Source organism: Hemiscyllium ocellatum, chromosome 35, assembly GCF_020745735.1.
Source record: "Hemiscyllium ocellatum isolate sHemOce1 chromosome 35, sHemOce1.pat.X.cur, whole genome shotgun sequence".
NCBI lineage: Eukaryota > Metazoa > Chordata > Chondrichthyes > Orectolobiformes > Hemiscylliidae > Hemiscyllium > Hemiscyllium ocellatum.
The window spans coordinates 12,592,005-12,614,439 of record NC_083435.1 but is presented as its reverse complement, the minus strand read 5'-3'; the positions used below and the strand labels follow the sequence as shown (position 1 = coordinate 12,614,439).

Below are 22,435 nucleotides of genomic sequence, written 5' to 3'. Positions count from 1 at the left end.
TGGACAGTAAAAATTTGAACGTAAACGTAGGCAGGCATGATCAAGACGTTTGCACACCAAATTAACTGAAGGGTTACACCCGAACCGCTGAATTCTCCACCTCCTGATGCTGCCTGTGTTCTTCCAGCCTCGTGCTGGTCTACCGTGTGACTGACGGCAATGGGGATACATGCAGGCGGTAGGCAGATATCAACGGACTTGTTGGGTGGTCAGAAAAAATGGCAAATTGGAGGGAGTGGAGACAGAGCGAGTGTTTGGAAGGAAAGCTGGTGGATTGGGTGGCTGTTGAGATTCCGTTGTCTTTTTGAGGACTGTACGCTCTGCTGAATACAATCCCTCTGGTGAAAAGACCCGGATCCAGAAACTGAACTTGAAGCTAGTGAGTCCATCGTTCAGTCAATAGCAGAAACCAGCATAAGTATCAAGCAGCGATTTCAGATGACAGGCACGGAGATGACAGTAGAAGGACTGGACTTATGATGTACTGTTATATTCCCTTGAAGGTGTAGGTAAAGCACATTACCCCAACCTGGGTCATTCGATAGTGCCCCAAAGCCCATAAAGTACAGTAGCTTGAATGCCGACTGATTGTAGTCTGTGACGTTATGATTCTCTAAAGACGCATCAACTAAGGTGAGAATAACAACCGCCCTCCAAGCCTGAGGACTGTGCTCAAGTATCCAAGTTAGACTCTCAGGAGAGACCACCACTCTAACTCACAGATGACATCAGCCCTGACAGAGAAACAGGTAATGGCCTGTTTCTGGAAGGTTGGTTTGCTGTGGAAGCTGGGAGGATGATGCAATTGAGTTTCTAAACAAAAAGCCAAAAACCTGCAGATGCTGTAAATCATAAACAAAAACAGAAGTTGCTGGAAAATCTCAGCAGATCTGACAGTATCTGTGAATAGAAGTCACGAGGAAGAGTCACTGGACCCGAAGTATTAACTCTGATTTCTCTTCGTATGATATTTTTGCATCATCGTTAGCCATGGGTGAGGTCCTAGAAGAACAGAGGGTAGCAAATGTTGTGTCATTATTAAAGAAAGGCTGCAAAGAAAAACCTGGGAACTACAGAGCAATAAGCTTAATATCTGTGGTGGGTAAGTTACTTGAGAAGATTTTGAGGGATAACGTATAGATGCATTTGGAAATACAGGATTTGATTAGGAGTAGTCAGCATGACTTTGCAAGTGGGAGATCATGCCTCACAAACTTGTTAGAGTTCTTTGCTGAAGTGACCAGGAAGGTTGATGAGGGCATGGTGGTAGACGTATATGGATTTCAGTAGGACCCTTTTGTAAGGTTCCACATGGTCAGCTGCTCTGGAAGGTTAGATTGCATGGAATCCAGGGCAAGCTGGAAAATTGGATATAAAATTGGCTTGCTGGTAGGAAGCAGGTGGTAATAGTGGAAAGATGCTTGTCAGACTGGAGGTCTGTGACTAGTGGAGTGCCTTAGTGATTGGTGCTGGGCCCATTACTGTTTGTTATCTATATCAATTATTTGGATGAGATTGTACAGGGCACGATTAGTAAGTTTGCTGATGCCTCCAAAATAGGTGGTATTGTGGACAGTGAGGAAGATTATCAGAAATTATAGCAGGACCTGAATCACTTTGGCAAGTGGGCTGAGAAGTGACAAATGGAGTTTAATACAGACAAAATTAATAAATGAGGTCTTGCATTTCGAAAAGTCGAATCAAGGTAGGGATTTCATGATGAATGGTAGGGCTAGAAGTGTAGTGAAACGGAAGGATATAGGTAGTCAGGTTCACAATTCTCTAAAAGTCGAGTCACAGGTAGATAGGGCAATGAAGAAGGCTTTTGGCACACCAGACGTCATCAGTCAGGTCTTTGAATCTAGTCATTGGGAAGTTATGTTGCAGTAACACAAGATGTTGGTAAGGCTGCACTTGGAGTATTGTGTTCAGCTTTGCTCACCTTGTCATAGGAAGGATGTTATGCAGAAGAAATTTGCAAGGATGTTGTCTAGTCTCAATTGTCTGAGTTGTAGAGAGAGGTTGGACAAGCTAGGACTTTTTCATGAGGGCGTAGGAACTGACGGGGGGGGGGGGTGGTGGGGATCTTATCCAGGTGCATAAGGTCATGAGGGGCATGGACAAGGTGAATGCATTCAGTCTTTTTCTTAGGATTGGGGAATCCTGGACTAGAGAGCATCAGTTTGGGGTTAGAGGTGAAAGACTGAGGGAAACTTTTTTTTATATAGAGCTTGGTATGCATGTGGAATGAAGTGCCAGTGGAAATGGTTTTCGTGGGACATTAACAATATTTAAGAGGCATTTGGACAATAAATGGATCGGAAAGGATTAGAAAGATATGGGCCAAGTGCAGGGAAATGAGGTTAGTCGTGGAGTGACGTTTTGGTGGGCATGGACTAATTTGGGCCAAAGGGCTTGTCTCCGTGCGGTAGGATTCTATGACTCTCAATGCTTCTGGTCACGAGCGATGCATCCTGGTTGAAAAAATGCTGCCGAAATGTGTTTGGGAATAGATTTATTTATTCACCCTCGTGAGTTCACATGTCAAAGTAAGTTAGATGTTGTTATTCTTCTTGCTTTGCGGATTCTTGACTCCATAAATTCCAATTTATTTTCGTTCATGTTCGTAATGGGCCCGCCTGCAGATGAATTTGTTTCCTGATGGAGTGGGTTAGCTATGGGTTCCCTTGTCTCCATCCCCTCAGCAAGCAAAACCGCGACAATAGGATTACATCTTTCAATGGAGGCGATTTTACCCCAGTATGGATCGCGCTCCCGAGAGTCTTCCATCAAAACCACAGTACGAGCATGTGCAGCGTTGGAAGTGATCAGACCATGCGCAAAGAGAGGAATGGCGATGGGAAACAGTCGGGGATTTTGATGGGAAACTCCGTAAACGATTTATAGTCGCTGTAATTCCCGAGTAATTACTTTCTTGCCAAGCAATTTATGGCTCAGACTGATGGTCCCGAAGGGCCGTATTGGGGACTGCTATCTTGGGAAAGGAAAGGGGAGCTTTGATTTTGCGCAGAAGGTGAATGGGCGACGCCTCACGTCTCTGTTCCCAAAGACGGTAGTGTCCGTAAGAGACGTTGATTGGTCATCCTACATCCCGAGGGACACTGGACAGGGCCAAAGTGATGCAGGACGCATGCGCTACATACATGAGCGCAAGGCAGGTATGGAGAGAAACGTGAGTCCGAGGAAAAGTGAAATGGTGCGACAAGGTTTGGATTTCAACACGGGGAAAAAGTTGCGGATTGGGGATTTACATGTCTGAGGGAAAAATGTGTCTGTAGGAACTAGAATTGTCCAAGTTTCTACCTTGCACTGAGTACGTCGATTTTTGTAAACAGGGTATTGCAGGGAGATTTGCAGACAGGAAACTCGAACCAAAGATCGCATCAAGGTCTAACAGAGTCACTCACTTAATCAGGATCTGAATATCATCACTCTTTGAAAGGAAAGGGAGAAGTGATGGTCTGTTCTGCGAATGGGAAAGATTTTAAGTGTCAGTCTTAAGGAGGACAAAAAAACTGAGACACACAGGATTCAGTGTTTTGATGCGCTGACTGTAAAACGAGCCTTAACTATATATTCAGCTGGACAAACAAAAGGTCACATAATTTATTTCAAGAAAAAAATTATAAATATTCCGGGAATGGCCGAGGCTTCAATGGATTGATCAAACTGTAGAGTTACAAGGACACCTAAAACATGGAGGAACCAGGAATTGATGAGCATGTGAGAATGTATTCAACTGCCATGTAAATTGGAAATGCATTGACCCATTCACATTGGGGAGATGCAATTCACCTGCTCTGTGTGCCCTATGGAAAGGAGTTCACTAATTTATCCACCATCATTGGTCACTAACATGTTCACTCAGCTACGGTAGCTTTAAAATATTTATGTTAAAAGAGCTTTAAATACAGCTAAGCTGCTGACCATCATTCCTTCCAAAATGGACCAAGGCCATTCATCTGCTGAGTGTGTGAAAGGGATTTATTATTTGGTCATCCAATGTATTTTAGATTAGAAACAAAAACAGAAGTTGTTGAAAAAGCTCAGCAGGTCCGGCATCATCTGTGCAGAGAAATCAGAGTTAACATCTCAGGTCTCATAACCCATCCTCAGAATTGATCCGATTCTTCCATTTGGTCTGAGGAAGTGTCACTGGACCCGACATGGTAACTCTGATTTTCTTCACAGATGCTGAGCTTTTCCAGCAACTTCTGTTTTTTTGTTTCTGATTTACAGCATCTGCAGTGCTTTCAGGTTTTGTTGACAGATGAGTGTGTGCATAGGAAAGGCTTGTTCCATGTTTATCATACGATGAACTTTTTTGTCAATCCTGAGAGACATTGGTGAGTTCACAAATTACTCCAAGTATTAGATTCAGCTCTTATCATTGTAGTTGATCATACTCAGGACTGGACCACGATTAGTCTCACACTTGAGCTTTTGTTTAGTTGATATTAATAACCCTTTAATCAGTAATGCAAAATTCAAAGGTGTTCTTGTAAACATTGCATTTACTCAGTGATAGGGAAAGTTGATTGAGGGCTTGCTTTAAAGTGAATGGAATTCATCTAGGATCAGTGTTTTAGGGCAACTGGAGGTAATGACAAATTACAAGGAGTGAGATGGAGTAGCAATTCTGTTGTGACTACAGAAAAATCAGGATATATTTATTCAATTGAGCAGTAGGTTGCAGTTTAAAGAAAGCACTACTGTTGTATGGCCATGCTTGGTAATTAATGAAGCTATTTGTTTGAGTGTTTTGCTGAGGTTAAAAAAAAGTCAAGCAGTTGTATTTATTAAATAGCAGTACAATAAGGTGCACAGATTTGGATAGCAACAGAAGGTGACAAAGGATTAATCACACAAAGAGTTGTTGTTCACAGCCTAATTAAGAGCAGAATGTGAGTGGAATAAGAGTTTACATGAAAATTAGGAAATTAAATAAGAAAACATTAATGGGGGTTGGGAGGTGTAATTCAGTTATCCTAATATTAATTGGAGAAGTGGGAGAGATGATAAGTGAAGGGAGTTCCTATAATAGGCACATGATTTTCTCCTAATGCAGAATGTAAGAAGCCCAACAAGAGACGATTCACAATAAACAAAACCAGAAACTACTGGAGAAACTCAGTCTGTCTAATAACGTGCAGAGAGAAAACAGAGCATGTGTTTCCAGGCCAGTGGCACTACATTTGATTCTGAAGAAGGGCTATTGGACTTGAAACATTAACTGTTTTCTCTACACTTGCTGTGAGATGTGCTGAATTTCTCCATCAATGTATTTTTTCTGTTTCAGATTTCCAGCATCTGCAGTTCTTTGTTTCCCATTATTAGATCTAATAATGAATCTTGACTTCAATAAAACATAGTAGGTAATGGAAAAAAATATTAGGGAACATAATATACACGAAGTTATTACTGAGTTGGGGGAAAGGCATGAGAATGTTTAATAGATTATATAAACATCAATATGCAGGAGGTCAACAGATGTTTGGAAAATAAACTTAATGACTGGCGAACAATGAAGTAGAAGAACTTTGAAATAATTTAAAGGTTGTTCAATAGGGTCAAGGAAAGCTATATTCACATACAAACAAAATAAATAAAACAATAATGAATACTACAGATAAAATAAACTGATGTGAGGACAGAGTCAAGACACAGATGGTAGAAGAGAGAATGACAAGGGGAGAATGTTTAGGAGAGTAATCAATTAAAAAAAAATGAGGAGAAGAGGAATTTGAAGTGAGTAAAATCTTATACAGGCACAACAACAAAATATAACTCGGGCTGGGAACAGAGTCACTAGATATGGACAGGATTCAATCACAGACAAGAACAAAATTGCAGAACTACTTAATAATTGCTTTAGTATTTCACAGGAAATTAAATCAGGTTGATATGAAGATGAGATTAAAATGATGTAACAGCATTAAAATTATATGAAGAATATTCAGTTATCTAACCAAACTCAGAAAGGGCAAGGTTAACACCATGAGGAAAAGATAAAAAGGCTGACTCTCTTTTCTCATGAAACTTGAAGACTTGGGTAGGATTATGAAAGGTTTTGATTGTGTTTATGATGAGTCACTGTTTCCTTTTTGTGTGAGAGAAAAACTCGAGTTGGTCAATATAAGATAGTCATCAAGCCTCAGATTACAGCAGGATGTTGACCAGATGGGCCAATGGGCTGAGAAGTGGCAGATGGAGTTTAATTCAGATAAATTCGAGGTACTGCATTTTGGGAAATCAAGTCTTAGCAGGACTTATACACTTAATGGTAAGGTCCTAGGGAGTGCTGCTGAACAAAGAGACCTCGGAGTGTAGCTTCATAGCTCCCTGAAAGTGGAGTCGCAGGTAGATAGGTTAGTGAAGAAAGCATTTAGTATGCTTTCTTTTATTGGTAGAGTATTGAGTACAGGAGTTGGGAGGTCATGTTACGGATATACAGGACATTGGTTAGGCCACTGTTGGAATATTGCATGCAATTCTGGTCTCCTTCCTATTGGAAAGATGCTGTGAAACTTGAAAGGGTTCAGAAAAGATTTACAAGGATGTTGCTAGGGTTGGACAATTTGAGCTGTAGGGAGAGGCTGAACAGGCTGGGGCTGTTTCCCTGGAACGTCGGAGGCTGAGGCATTATACAGGTTTACAAAATTATAAGGGACATAGATAGGGTAAATAGGCAAAGTCTTTTCCCTGGGGTTGGTGATTCCAGAACTAGAGGGCATAGGTTTAGGGTGAGAGGGGAAAGATATAAAAGAGACCTAAGGGGCAACATTTTCACACAGAGGGTGGTATGTGTACGGAATGAGCTGCCAGATGAAGTGGTGGAGGCAGGTACAATTGCAATATTTAAGAGGCATTTGGATGGGTAAATGAATAGGAAGGGTTTGGAGGGATCTGGGCCAGGTGCTGGCAGGTGGGACTAGATTGGGTTGGGATATCTGGTCAGCATGGACAGGTTGGACTGAAGGGTCTGTTTCCATGCTGTACATCTCTATGACTCTAAGCCATATGATATTTTTATGAATCTAATTCAGATTTCAATAATAACTTACATTTATGCAAAGTTTTAATGTGATTTGACTTCATAGGAACATTATTAAACACAACAGGACATCTGATGAGGTTTTAGATAAGCTGGCCAAAAACTCAGTGATGGGCATTTTAACATGTGGCTTAAAGGGAGTAAAAATATACAGAGTAGAAATGTGTATGAAGGTGATTGAGAATTTTGGGACCAAGCAACAATAGGCTATTTTATCAAGGTCAGAGTGCTTAAAACATGAATGCCCAAATGTCATAACACATCTTGTTAAAAATTAGAACACTAAAATTGAGAAGAATCTGATTTAGTATTAGACAATTGCTATTTGGATGAGATGAACTGAAAAATACAATAAGAGCAGACTTCGGCCAGTCTGTTTTGCTTAGCTATTTGATAAAGTCACTGATTTGAATGTGGCCTCAGTTCTCATTTTCATTTCTATGCCACTTCAACAGTCAACTTCCTGATGGTTCAAAAAATGAACTAATTCACTCTTGAATATGTTCAACAAACTGTCCTCGGCTGCTTTCTGGTGCAGATAATGTCACAAACATTTGACCCTCTGACAGAACAAAATGTTTTCCCCACTTCAGACATAAACGGGAGACCCCCTCATTTTAAAACTTTGCTACGAGTTCTGCAGTACCCACTGAGTACAAAACGTGCTGCAGCCTCCATCCTATTACATCCCCTCAGGATCTGAAACAAAGGCAGACATTCCTGGAGAAACTCAGCGGGGTCTGGCAACATCAGTGGATAAAAATCAGAGTAAATGGTTTGAGTCTAGTGACCCTTCTTTAGAATGAGCCCACTCGGGACTTTGTATGTTTCAGTCAGGTCACCTCTAATTTGTCTCAGTTCCACTGGGTTCTAGCCCAGTCTGCTCAACGTTTCCTTATAAACTAACTTATTTGCCTCTGAAATAACCTAATGAACTTGAACTGAACTGCTTTAAGTGCAATTGTACCCTTTCCTACAAAAGAGACCAAAGTGTACACTGCTCATAATCAGGACCCTGTGCAAACATCAATTTCCATTTGCTTCCCTAATCACTAGCTGTTCCTACATATTATTGTAATTCATGTCGCATTACACACAGAATCTTCTGTAGCATAGAGTTCTGCACTATAAGTACCATTTAAGTAATCTGCAGCTTTTTTATTTGTACTGCTAAAATTGACACTTTCATATTTTTCTGACATTACAATCTGTCAACATGTTTCTTACTCAGTAAGTGTCCTTTTGGTGACACTTGCTGTCTCGTTGAGAACATATTTCCTAAGTTTGTGCCAGCACAAATTTAGATAACATCTCTTTGATGCCGTCATCCAAATCAGAAGATACATTATCTGAAATATCAATTTGGAGTATCATTATTGGATCTACAGTTATATTTAGCACTGTTCGAACAGGTATTTTGCAAAGGATACCAGCTGCAGCAGGGAAAACTGTTGCATCTGCAAAGGACAAAACCTTGTTGAGGGAAGTAAAATAATCTACATTACTTTCAGAGAGGTCATATGACCCAAATTGTGAGCATAATAATGCTATTGGATCTGGATGCAGGAACCTCGAAAGCTAACTTAAAAAAAAACAAAAGTAGTGCAGATGCTGTAAATATGACAGAACTTCCCTGGAGAAGTAGCCTTTATTGTCTCTTCACTGGAGAGACTCATCACAATATTGATTCAAATAGAAAATCTGTAATCTATTACCAAAGAAGTGAAATTGGTGAGCCATAACATCCAGGTAGAGACACTCAAGGCCAACAGTTTGTGTGCAAAAATGACTTCATTTGCAGGGTAACATTTGGGACAATCACTCTTTTCTGAAATTACATGTTACTTGATCAAAGCATGTTTAAGATAACATTCTGTGGCACTGTTAAACTTTTCCCCCCAACACTGGAATGTTGTTTGTGTGCATATTTTTTTCCTTTGAAGAAGTTTCATTAAGTACATGTATTTGCAGTGTAAACATTTTGTTAATATTCACCTACTTGAAGATTTGTTGACAAGAAATATGTTTTTTTTAACAGAGGGTCCTGTGTTGTCTCAATTCTGATACTGAGTTATTCTAACTTTATTGTGATCAATGAAGGAGTGGAAAAAGGATGGGAATCAGTTTACCCCATTTCATTCAGTCACCGACTGTATATAGTTGAGGTCCAGTACTGATCCTTGTGGCGTACTGCACTATTTACAGCCTACCAATCCTCAAGTTACCTACTTATACGAAACTATGCTTCCAGTTAGCTAGCCAGTCCTTTATCCATGCTAAAATGAGAGAGGAGCTAGGAAGTGAAGTTTGGAGCATGTACCATAAGCAATGGCTTCAATCTTCTCCGTCCTTAACGCAAATAAATTTCACTCACCACCGAGCAATTTGATAACTGAGAAACAGCGGAGGATGAAGCCAATTTGCGGTAAATTGAGGCTGGGTGTCATCACTGTACATGTATAAATTATATTTGTGTGATGTCAGCAAAGAATAGCATATCAGCATTAAATAGGAGGGACAGTAGAGGAGCTGAAAAAAAGAAAATATTCCAAGTGACACTGTGGCTAAAGTTATTGAAAAAGTGAGATTAAAACCAAAGGAAGATGTAGTGCATGAGAACACCAGTAAAAGAATGGTCAATAACCAAAGAAGAATAACATTACTGTTCCTGTCTAGCCTGGTTTACAAACAACCATTTGTTGTATTCCTGGTCACAACTCATTAATCTCATGATGAGTCATAGCAAATGCAGATTGTGCATTCCACTAAGGTTCCACTCTACCATTTCCATTCATCAGACTCATGACTAATTCCTCCAGAACACCCAACAAACGTTAATGACCTCTCTGCTACAGGTCCAGCTCAACATTTTCAGAAATAACCACCCACCCATTACATTCCTTTATTTGTCACAGAGCAATAAGTTATGAAAGGCATTGGGAAGTTAATTGGGAAGGTCCCACATATAATTGCAGAAAACTTTTAAAATTGTTCTTCGGAAAGAATCCCAATAAATGTAATTTTGAGATCAGTGTGAACTGCACAAAATGTAAAGATCAGGTAAATATAGGATGAATGCAATCCTTGAATTTATCTAACAGGGACAAGCTGTGGATGGTAATTAATTTGCTGGATAGTGTCCACGGTTGGTTTTCTATTTAGATGTTATGACTTTCTTCCAGGATGACCATTCAGAGTTCCAACCAGCTGATGCCAAATACTTGGATGGATGGATAACAATCTACAAGAATTTTTTTAACTCTGGTGATTTATTTCACATTTATAAAGTATATTAACTCCAACTGGTGTTAGAGGGGTTACTAACATCCTCAGAAATAAATGCAAAATTTCAGAATGAACATGATTCAGTCCTGATTGATATTAATCACAGCATTATCAGCAGAATCCAATCCCTGCTGTTGCATATGAACTCTCTGGTGTGTTATTAGGTGGGATGATTGAGTAAATCCTTTCTTACACAGAGAGCAGGTGAATGGCCTCTCCCCGGTGTGAACCCTTTGATGTCTCAGTAAGTGGGACGTACAAGTGAATCCCTTGTCACACACAGAACACGTGAATGGCCTCTCCCCAGTGTGAGTGCGTTGGTGTGTCAGCAGGTGAGATGAATGGGTGAATCCCTTTCCACATGTGGAGCAGGTGAATGGCCTCTCCCCAGTGTGACCTCGCTGGTGCATCAGCAGGTCTCTTTTCGTTTTAAATTTCCTCTCACAGTCAGAGCATGTAAAAGGTCTCTTGTCATTGTGAACAAGCTGGTGTGTCAATAGGTGGGATGACTGGGTGAATCTCTTCCCACACATGGGGCAAATGAAAGGTCTCTCCCCAGTGTGAATTCGCTGGTGTGTCAGGAGGATGGATGATTGTGTGAATCTCTTGCCACACACAGGGCAGATGAATGGTCTCTCCCCATTGTGAACTCGCTGGTGTATCAGGAGATGAGATGATCGACAGAATCCCTTGCCGCAATCAGAACAGGTGAATGGTCTCTCACCGGTGTGATTATGCTGGTGTGTCAGCAGCTCATTTCTGCTTTTAAACCTCTCTTCACAGTCAGAACATTTGAAAGGTCTCTTATTGGTGTGAATACGTTGGTGTGTCGTAAGATGGGATGAGCAAGTGAATCCCTTCCCGCATATGGAGCACATATATGGTCTCTCTCCAGTGTGACGGCGTTGATGTATAGTAAGTTGAGATGATCGGGTGAACCCAGCCCCACAGTCAGAGCATCTGAATGGTCTTTTATCAGTATGAACACGTTGATGGCATGTCAGTTCCTCTGAGCTTTTATAACACTTCCCACAGTCTGAGCATTTAAAAGGTCGTTCATCAGTGTGAACTCGTTGGTGCTTCAGCAGGTTGGATGAATTAGTGAATCCCTTCCCACAGTTTAAGCAGGTGAATGGCCTCTCACCAGTATGAGTATGTTGATGTCTCAGCAGATCCTGTTTACTTTTAAATGGCTTCTCACAATCAGGACAGTTAAAAGGTCTTTTGTCAGTGTGAACATGCTGGTGTCTCAGGAGATGGGATGACTGAGTGAATCCCTTCCAACAAACGGAGCAGGTGAATGGTCTTTCCCCAGTGTGCACTCGCTGGTGTCTCAGTAGGTGGGACGAATCAGTGAATTCCTTTCCACAAACAGGGCAAGTGAACATCATCTCACCACTATGAATGAACTCCCAGCGCAATCAGGTAATGAACTGATTTATCACACACCCACCCGCCATTTACACAGTTTCTCACTGATGTGATTGTAGCTGTGTATTAACAGGTTAGCCCTCAACCATCAACAAAATACGTGGACAGCTGCTCCCTGCTGAGCATGGTGCTTTTTGTTTCCATGTTTGAAGACCAATGTTGCTGAACTGGTTATCTATCAAGTTTTCTTATGGTCTGACAATTCCCCTCTTGTAATGTCCTGTAAAACAAATTTAAAAAGGAATAGGGAAATGACAGAATATACACAAAAACACAAAGGCACAAAAACAGAAATTGCAGGAAGAGCTCAGCAGGTTTGGCAGCATCTGTGGAAGAAAATCAGACTTAATATTTTGGGTTCAGTGACTCTTCCTCAAAACTGATGGTAACTCGGAAAACGTTGGTATACATAGAGAAGGTAGGGTGGGAGAGGGAGTAAGGAGTAAATGATAGGTGGTGATAGAGTTCAGTGAGAGAGAAGAACAGTTGGACAGGCAAAGGAGTGGATAATGATCTGGCTGGAGGCTGAATAGCTATTAAGGGAAACTGTTAGCAGCTAACAATGCAGTTTGTGCAATAGCAGATTATCTGATAATACACACAGAAATTGCTGGAAAAGCTCAGCAGGCCTGGCAACATCTGCGGACAGAAATCAGAGTTAACGTTTCAGGTCAGGTGACCATTCCTCAGAACTACTGTGATAACAAGCCTGGTGTGTAGGAGTTGGGATAAGGACATGGGTGAGCTCAAGTGTAAAGGTGTTGAACTCGATATTGAGTCCAGAAGGCTGCAGGGTTCTTCCAGCTTGCACTGAGTTTCGCTGGAGTACTGAAACAAACCCAAGATGGAGATATTGGCCAGGGAACAGGGTGGTGTGTTGAAGTGGCAGATACCTGAAAGCTCGAGATCTTATTGCAGCCAGAATTAAGTATTCTATGAAATGGTCACCCAGTTTAAGCTTTGTTTCCCCAATCATAGAATCTGTACAGTGTGGAAACACACCCTTTGGTTCAACAAGTCCACACCAATCCTCCAAAGAGTGACCCAAGCAGACTCAATCCTGTTATCCTATATTTACCCCGACTAATGCACCTAACCTACAGATCTCTGAATACTATGGGCAATTTAGCATGGCCAATTCACCTATTCTGCACAGCTTTGGATTGTGGGAGGAAACCGGAGCACATGGAGGAAACCCACACATACATAGGGAGAATGCCCAACGTAAGGGAGACCATATAATGTGCAGTGAATGCAGTAGATTATATGAAGTATAGGTAAAGTGCTGCTTCAGCTGGACGGTGGGTTTGGGCCCTTGATACTCAGGCAGGATGAGGTAAACACACAGGTGTTATACCTTTTGCATATACAGGGGAAGGTACCATGGGGCTGTGGAGATTGGGGGGAGGGAGGGGAGGGGAGAGCGACGTTAGGAGTGAAGTAAGGTGGACCAGGGTAATCCAGATTGACCAGGTGAAAGTGAGGGCAGGGTTGAAATTGGAAGCCAAATCAATAAACATTTCCAATTCCGAAAGAGAGGTGAAGTAGCACGATGATATCACCGACGTACCAGATATACTGGGGATACCTATGTCCTGGGTAGATTCAAAGCATGAAAGATGAAACTTGAGTTGGAATCCACACAGGGTGAGTCTGGCCAGGAAGCAGTCACTGAGGAATGTGATGTGACTGTGGAAATAAGTCTTAGCAAATACCACAATTTTAAAAAAGGTGGTCAGGAAAAGCCAAGGAATGATAGACCAGTGGTGAGCACATTTTGGAGGGAATCCTGAGGGATAGCATTCCCATGTATTTAGAAAAGCAAGGACTGTTTAGGCATGGTCAACATGGCTGTGTGTGTGTGTGAGAGAAATTGTGTCTCACTACTTTAATAGAATTATTTGAAGTAGTAATGAAGAGGATTGATGAGGGCAGAACGGTGGACAAGGTCTGTATGGACTTTGGTAAGGCTTTTAACAAGGTTCTGCATGGTAGACTGGTTAACAAGGTTAGTTCACATGGAATACAGAGATAACTACCCATTCGAATACAGAACTGGCTCAAAAAGACAGACTTGATTTTCAGACTGGTGGCCTGTGACCTGTGTTGTACCACAAGGATCAGTGCTGGGTCCAGTGCTATTTGTCATTTTTATGAATGATTTGGATGTGAATATAGGAGGTATGGTCAGTAAGTTTGCAGATGACACCAAAATAGGAGACTTAGTAGTCTGCAAAGAAGGCTACCTCAGAGTACAAAAGGATCTTGATCAGGTGGGCCAATGGTCCCAAGAGTGGTAGATGGGAGTTTAATTTAGATAAATGTGAAGTGCTGCATTTTCAAAAGGCAAATCAGGGCAGGACTCATACACTTCATGCTAAGATCCTGTGGAGTGGTACTCAACATAGAGACCTTGGAGTGCAAATTCATAGTTCCTCGAAAGTGAAGTCGCCAGTAGATAGGATAGTGAAGGTATTTGATATGCTTGCCTTAATTAGTCAGTGCATTGAGTACAGAAGTTCGGAGCATCTGTTGCATCCGTACAGGACATTGTTTAGGTCACGTTTGGAATACTGCATGCAAGTCTGGTGCCCCTGTTATTGGAAGGATATTGTTAAACTTGAAAGAGCTGAGAAAAAATATACATGTCCAAAGATGTTGCCCAGGTTGGAGGATTTGAGCGATAGGAAGGTGCTGAATGGACTGGGGCTGCTTTCCCTGGAGCATCGGAAGCTGACAGGTGACCTTAAATAGGTTTATAAATCATAAGGGGCATGGATAAGCTAAATAGACAGGGAGTTTTCCCAGGACTGGGGAGTCCAAAACTAGAGGGCATAGATTTAAAGTGAGAGGAGAAAGATTTCAAAGGATCCTAAGGGTTACCTTTTTCATAGAGGTTGGTAAATTGGAAAGGGACTAACATACTGGCAGGGAGATTTGCTAGAGCTGCTTGGGAGGATTTAAACTAGTAAGGTGGTGGGGGCGGGGGAAGGTGGGACCTAGGGAGATAGTGTGGAAAGAGATCAATCTGAGACTGGTACAGTTGAGAACAGAAGGGAGTCAAACAGTCAGGGCAGGCAGGGACAAGGTAGGATTAATAAATTAAACTGCATTTATTTCAATGCAAGGAGCCTAACAGGGAAGGCAGATGAACTCAGGGCATGGTTAGGAACATGGGACTGGGATATCATAGTAATTACAGAAACATGGCTCAGGGATGGGCAGGACTGGCAGCTTAATGTTCCAGGTTACAAATGCTACAGGAAGGATAGAAAGGGAGGCAAAAGAGGAGGGGAGTGGCATTTTTGATAAGAGATAGCATTACAGCAGTGCTGAGGGAAGATAATCCTGGAAATACATCCAGGGAAGTTATTTGAGTGGAACTGAGAAATAAGAAAGGGATGATCACCTTATTGGGATTGTATTATAGACCTCCTAATTGTCAGAGGGAAACTAAGAAACAAACTTGTAAGGTGGTCTCAGCTATCTGTAAGAATAATAGGATGGTTATGGTAGGGGATTTTAACTTTCCGAACATAGATTGGGACTGCCATAGTGTTAAGGGTTTAGATGGAGAGGAATTTGTAAAGTGTGTACATGAAAATTTTCTGATTAGTATGTGGACGTAACTACTAGAGAAGGTGCAAAATTTGCTTTTCTCTTTGGAAATAAAGCTGGGCAGGTGACAGGGGTCAGTGGGGGAGCACTTTGGGGTCAGCAACCATAATTCTATTAGATTTAAAATAGTGATGGAAAAGGGTAGACCATATCTAAAAGTTGAAATTCTAAATTGGAGAAAGGCCAACTCTCAAAAGCTGATTGGGGGCTGATGTCCGCAGCTAAAGGGATGGCTGGAAAATAGGAAGCCTTCAGAAATTAGACAATAAGAATCCAGAGAAAGTATATTCTTGTCAGGGTGAAAAGAAAGGCTGGTAGGTATATGGAATGCTGGATGACTAAAGAATTTGAGGGTTTGGTTAAGAAAAAGGAGGAAGTATGTAAGGAATAGACAGGATAGATCGAGTGAATTCTTAGAAGGGGATAAAGGCAGTAGGAGTATACTTAAGAGGGAAATCAGGAGGGCAAAAAGGGGACATGAGATAGCTTTGGCAAATAGAATTGAGGAGAATCCAAAGGGTTTTTACATATACATTCACAACAAATGGGTAACTAGGGAGACAATAGGGCCCCTCAAAGATCAGCGAGGCGGCCTTTGTGTGGAAACACAGAAAATGGGGGAGATACGAAATTAATATTTTGCATCAGTATTTACTGTGGAAAAGGATATGGAAGATATAGACTGTAGGGAAATAGATGGTGACATCTTGCAAAATGTCCAAATTACAGAGGAGCAAGCGCCGGACGGCCTGAAATGCATAAAGGTGGATAAATCTCCAGGACATGATCAGGTGTACCCAATAACTCTGTGGGAAGCTAGAGAAGTGATTGCTGAGCCTCTTGCTGAGATATCTGTATCATCAATAGTCCAAAGGTGAGATGCCGGAAGACTGGGTTGGCTAACGTGGTGCCACTGTTTAAGAAGGACAAGCCAGGGAACTATAGACCAGTGAGCCTAATGTCAGTGGTGGGAAAGTTGTTGGAGGGAATCCTGAGGGACAGGATGTTCATATTTATTGGAAAGGCAAGGACTGATTAGGGATAGTCAACATGACTTTGTGCATGGGAAATCATGTCTCACAAATTTGATTGAGTTTTTTGAAGAAGTAACAAAGAGGATTGATGAGGGCAGAGTGGTAGATGTGATCTATATGGACTTCAGTAAGGCGTTCAACAAGGTTCCCCATGGGAGACTGGTTAGCAAGTTTAAATCTCACGGAATACAGGGAGAACTAGCCATTTGGATACCGAACTGGCTCAAAGGTAGAAGACAGAGAGTAGTGGTGGACGGTTGCTTTTCAGACCAGAGGCTTGTGACTAGTGGAGTGCCACAGGATTGGTGCTGGCTCCTCCAACTTTTGTCATTTACGTAAATGATTTGGATGCAAGCATAACAGGTACAGTTAGTAAGTTTGTAGATGACACCAAAATTGGAGGTGTAGTGGACAGCAAAGAGGGTTACCTCAGATTACAACAGGATCTTGACCAGATGGGCTGAGAAGTGGCAGCTGTAGTTTAATTTAGATAAGTGCGAGGTGCTGCATTTTGGGAAAGCAAATCTTAGCAGGACTTATCCACTTAATGGTAAGGTCCGAGGAGTGTTGCTGAACAAACAGACCTTGGAGTGCAGGTTCATAGCTCCTTGAAAGTGGAGTTGCAGGTAGATAGGATAGTGAAGAAAGCATTTGGTATGCTTTCTTTTATTGGTCAGAGTACCGAGCACAAGAGTTGGGACGTCATGTTGCGGCTGTATAGGACATCGGTAAGGCCACTGTTGGAATATTGCGTGCAATTCTGGTCTCCTTCCTATCGGAAAGATGTTGTGAAACTAGAAAGGGTTCAGAAAAGATTTACAAGGATGTTGCCTGGGTTGGGGAATTTGAGCTATAGGGAGAGGCTGAACAGCTGGGGCTGTTTTCCCTGGAGCATCGGAGGCTGAGGGATGACCTTATGGAGGTTCACAAAATTATGAGGGGCATGGATAGGATAAATAGACACAGACTTTTCCTTGGGGTGGGGGAGTCCAGAACTAGAGGGCACAGGTTTAGGGTGAGAGGGGAACAATAAAAAAAGAGACCCAAGGGACAACCTTTTCACAGAGGGTGGTACGTGTATGGAATGAGCTGCCAGAGGATGTGGTAGAGGCTGGTACAATTGAAACATTTAAAATGCATTTGGATGGGTATAAATAGGAACGGTTTGGAGGGTTGTGCGCTGGGTGCTGGCAAGTGGGGCTAGATTGGGTTGGGATATCTGGTCAGCATGGACGGGTTGGACTGAAGGGTCTGTTTCAATGCTGTACATCTCTATGACTCTTTGTAAGGAATGAGATGCCAGAGGAAGTGGTGGATGTTGGTAGAATTGCAACATTTAAAAGACATCTGGATGGGTTTATTGGGATGTTGGTTATATGCTGGCCAACAGGACTGGATTTATTTCGAATATCTGGTCAGTATGGACAAGTTGGACCCAAGGGTTTGTTTCTGTGTTTTACATCTCTCTGACTCCATGAATGTATGATCTGGCGAAACCTAGGAATGGCAGTGAAATTAATGATGGTGGACAAAAAAAAAATTGGAACGGAAATCCTGTTGGAAGGAGGTGCAGAACTTCTTCAAGGTGGCCATGCGTAGAGAAAATCTGGCAGTGAATTAAATACTAAATAAAATTCTTTTCTCTAGATACTGACATTTTCCTAGCTATCATCAGTTCTGAGAAAGGGTCACAGGAGTTGAAATGTTAGCTCAGATTTCCCTCTGCAAATGCTGCCAGAACTGCTGAGTTTTTCCAGCATTTCTAATTTTGTCGGAAAATGTCAGTTTTTATGTTGACATTGGGTGGGGGAAAAGAGAGGGTAAAGAATAACTGCTTTCTGGACTCAATATTGAGTTCAACAACTTTAGGACTTGAGCTGTCCCATGTCTCATCTCTAGCCCACATAGCAGGCCTTGATATCACATTATTTGCTAATACACACAATCCAACGTTAGCCAGTAACAGTTCCCATGTATAACTATTCACTCTCCATCTTGATCATTACTCAATTCTTTGTCTGTCCAACTATTCTATCTCTTTGGGCTCTATGTCGTTTACTCCTTACCCTCTCTCCCCAAGCTAACTTCTGCATATAAACTAACATTTTCCTCATTATCATCACTTCTGAGGAATGTCACTGGACCCAAAATGTTAACTCTGATTTTAGTCCACAGATGCTGCCAGACCGGAGCTTTTCCAGCAATTTCTGTTTTTGCTTCTGATTTTCAGCATTCACAGTTCTTTTGTTTTTAAATCACAAAGGCAGGTTGCGAAACTTCACTGAATTCATTTGTGGGACCAGCAGTAGGGAAAATATTAACTTCAAAGCTGTTACTTATTGTAAGAACACAATTGCCTCACTCATCGCCTTCAGGGAGGGAATGTGTCAGTCAAACAGGGACTACAAAATGTGGATTGTTTGGAATGAGAGCCACAGGGGTGCCAGGGCGTGGAGAAAAGTTTTATGCATCTGCAGCTTGTGCAAAACTTTTCACAGAACCTCTAAAAACAAAACTATTAACTACTGAAAAGAAAGGGGAAAATAAGTACATGGGAAACCATTGTTTCCAACTTTTTCTCCAATCTTATATTTTACATTCATACAGTACAGAAAAGGCCCTTTGGCCTACTGGGTCTGTACCACCAAAGCTACACTAAATCTAGATGAATCCTACTTTTCAGCACTAAGTCCATAGCACATTTAAAGTGCTCAGACAAGTATTTTGAAAGATTGGGAAGTGCATTTGAAACCCTCCCATCATCTGAGTGAAATTAGTTTGATTCAAATCCTTCAAAACCTTGTGTGTTTTATCTAAAATTATGTCCCCTAGTTCATGACCCTTCAACTTAGGGTAATGGCAGCTTTCTATTCCACCTGTCCATACTCCTCATAATCTGATAAACCACTGTCAGGTACCGTCTCAAATCAGTTCCAAAGAAAACAATCTGAGCTTATCTGGAACCTCTTGATAGCTAAACTGCTTCATTCCTTTGCATCCCTGCAGTGCAATCATATTGTTCCTCAAGTGTGGAGGGTAAACCCGCACACAGTGCCCCAGTTGTAATTGAATGAAAGTTCTGCACAACTCCAACATACTTTTATAATCTGGTTTGCTCAACTGATAAAGGGAAGTTTTACATAGCTGATCGGTTGAGCAACTTAATTCCCTCAAAGAATTTATATTTCTCTCTGGTCCCACAGTGGAAATTGATGTGCTGAATTGGGCTCAAAAGGATCCAGCAACTTCACCAAAATAGAGTCATAGAGTCAAGAGAGATGTACAGCATGGAAACAGACCCTTCAGTCCAAATCATCCATGCTGACCAGATATCACAACATAATCTAGTTCCACTTGCCAGCACGTGGACCATATCCCCCTAAACCCTTCCTTACCATGTACCCATCCAGATGCCTTTTAAATACTGTAATTGTACTAGCCTCCACCACCTCCTCTGGCAGCTCATTCCATACACATATCACCCTCTGCATGAGGGGAGATGGTCAGACTTCCTTGGGTCCCTTGTGTGTATCAACATTATGTTGTTAATATTTAAATTAAATATATTATGATTTTACCAAAACACTAAAGGTGAGGCAAACCTTTCCAAACACTTTTGATCCTGGTGGTTCTTGAAAAATCATTAATGCAGTTGCTGTGATTTTCCTGCCACTTGTTTCAATAATTTGCAGGCAGTGTCCACAATGTTTCATTGAGTTACCGCAAGGCCCCTTCAGTCTAATATTTATGTAACTGACTGTTAAGACTTTAGAATAAAACTTGAATTTTCATTAACAAAGTCACCCAAAGATATTTTATACATGTGTTATCAAACTGCGTCCTATAGGCTTTAAGCAATACCGAAAGGAAGGAGAGAGAGGTCAAGAGACAGAATGGTTAAACATCTCCTTTTCAGAGGTTTATTAGGTGTTGGATGGGTTTCCTTAGAATTCCAGGAGCAGCAAATTCTGTTTCATATACTGTTGCATTGTTTTGGAAGTTTGGAAAAAAAAGTCAAAACAACAGCAGTTTTCAAAAGGGAGAGGTACATACAAAGGAAGCACATGGTGAGGTCAGTGCAGGAGAGAGAGAGAAAGCGAGAAAGAAACTGACACCAAGGGTAATCCAAGATGGAGGACAGGAAAAATTTCTGGCTGTAACATCTGCTCCTTTTTTGATGTATTTAGGTGCTGAGGTGATTTCCTCGAATTACAGGACGAGAGAGAGAGCACAAGAGAGCGAGAGAGAGAGAGCGAGTGAGCAAACGAACCTGCACAGTTACTGCCTTTGCTGTTTCGAATTCATGTATCGCTGGACATCGGAGTGCATCTGGGAAAATTAACAAACAGTGAATTTCACAACTAATCTTGGAGGAACCTGTTTGGGTGAAGTTCACAACACAAAATCAGATAAGTTCATCGTTGTTTTAAGTGTGTCCAGTGGAAAGGCTGCAGTAGTGAGTAGAGTGGGTTCTTTCTTGATTATATGTTTTTGGAGATATGTCTCTTGATTAAATTTAAAATATAAGCCATAACTATAAATTTAATTTGGGGCAGTGTTTTGTAGAGGAATTAGGCGGTGTTATCTTCTGGGTCTGTAAATTGTGAAGGAGCAAAAATGGCCTTTAGTACAGTGATATGTACTTCTTCTCCAATGTGGAAGTTTAAAGAGAGTTTAAGGGTTACTGCGGATTATATCTGCCATAAATGCTGTTGGATGCGAATCTTGTCAGATCGAATGGATCGGTTAGAGAGACAGTTAGAAGCGATGAGGAATTTGCAACAGCAACAGTATGTGATAGATGGCAGTTATAGGAAGGTGGGAAAGTCTCAGATACAATCACATAGATGGGTTAACTCCAGGAAAGGCAAGAGAGGTAGGCACCTCATGCAGGAGTCATTTGTGGATATACCCATTTCAAGCAGGTATGCTGTTTTGGAAAATGTAGGGGGTGATGGATTCTCAGGGGAACGTAGCACAAGTTTCTGGTATTGAGACTGGTTCTAATGCAACGAGGGGGTAAGTCGGCTTCCAAGAGATAAACTGTGTTAGGGGATTCTGTAGTCCGAGGTACAGATAGACGTTTCTGTGGCGTTTGGTATGCTTTCCTTTTTTGGTCAGTGTATTGAGTACAGGAGTTGGGAGGTCATGTTGCAGCTGTACAGGACATTGGTTAGACCACTGCTGAAATATTGCGTGCAATTCTGGTCTCCTTCTTATCGGAAAGATGTTGCGAAACTTGAAAGGGTTCAGAAAAGATTTACAAGGATGTTGCCAGGGTTGGACGATTTGAGTTACGGGGAGAGGGTGAACAGGCTGCGGCTGTTTTCCCTGGAGCATCTGAAGCTAAGGGTGACCTTATAGAGGTTTACAAAATTATGAGGGGCATAGAGAGGGTAAATAGACAAAGTCTTTTCCCTGGGGTCAGGGAGTCAGAACTAAAAGCATAGGTTTAGGGTGGGAGGGGAAAGATATAAAAGAGACCTAAGGGGCAGCTTTTTCATGCAAAGGGTGGTACATGTATTGAATGAGCTGCCAGAGGAAGTGGTGGATGCTGGTACAATTGCAATATTTAAGAGGCATTGGGATGGGTATATGAATAGGAAGGGTTTGGAGAGATATGGTCCGGGTGCTGGTAGGTGGGACTAGAGTTGGTTGGGATATCTGGTTGGCATGGACGGATTGGACCAAAGGGTCTGTTTCCATTCTATACATCTCTATGACTCGAAGTGAACCTACACAGTTATTGCCTTTACTGTTTGAATTCATGTATCGCTGGACATTGGAATGCGCCTGGAAAAATTAACAAACACTGGAAGTTGGTAAATTGCACCGTTTAAAAGGCATTTAGATGGGTATATGAATAGTAAGGGTTTAGAGTGATATGGACTAGGTGCTGACAGGTAGTACTAGATTGGGTTGGGTTATCTGGTTGGCATGGACCGGATTGGACCAAAAGGACCTGTTTCCGTGCTGTACATCTCTATGACTC

At 41.7% G+C, this 22,435-nt stretch overlaps 1 protein-coding gene across 5 annotated transcripts in view; it reads right to left on the bottom strand.

Moving 5' to 3' along the window:
* Positions 1–10,104: 10,104 nt before the first annotated feature.
* LOC132832831 (zinc finger protein 229-like) overlaps positions 10,105–22,435 on the bottom strand; it is a 28,975-nt gene continuing 16,644 nt past the window's right edge. For 2 of the 5 annotated variants that reach the window (XM_060851003.1, XM_060851005.1), the window contains exons 2-3: positions 20,714–20,772; positions 10,127–12,011 (exon numbers count right to left, since the gene is read on the bottom strand). In XM_060851003.1, coding sequence (XP_060706986.1) covers positions 10,441–11,751 — 1,311 coding nt within the window. In that variant the 5' untranslated portion in view covers positions 11,752–12,011; positions 20,714–20,772 and the 3' untranslated portion in view covers positions 10,127–10,440. Of the gene's footprint in view, positions 12,012–20,713; positions 20,773–22,435 lie in introns of all 5 variants that reach the window. The other 3 variants (XM_060851004.1, XM_060851006.1, XR_009646992.1) reach the window with 2 other exon arrangements.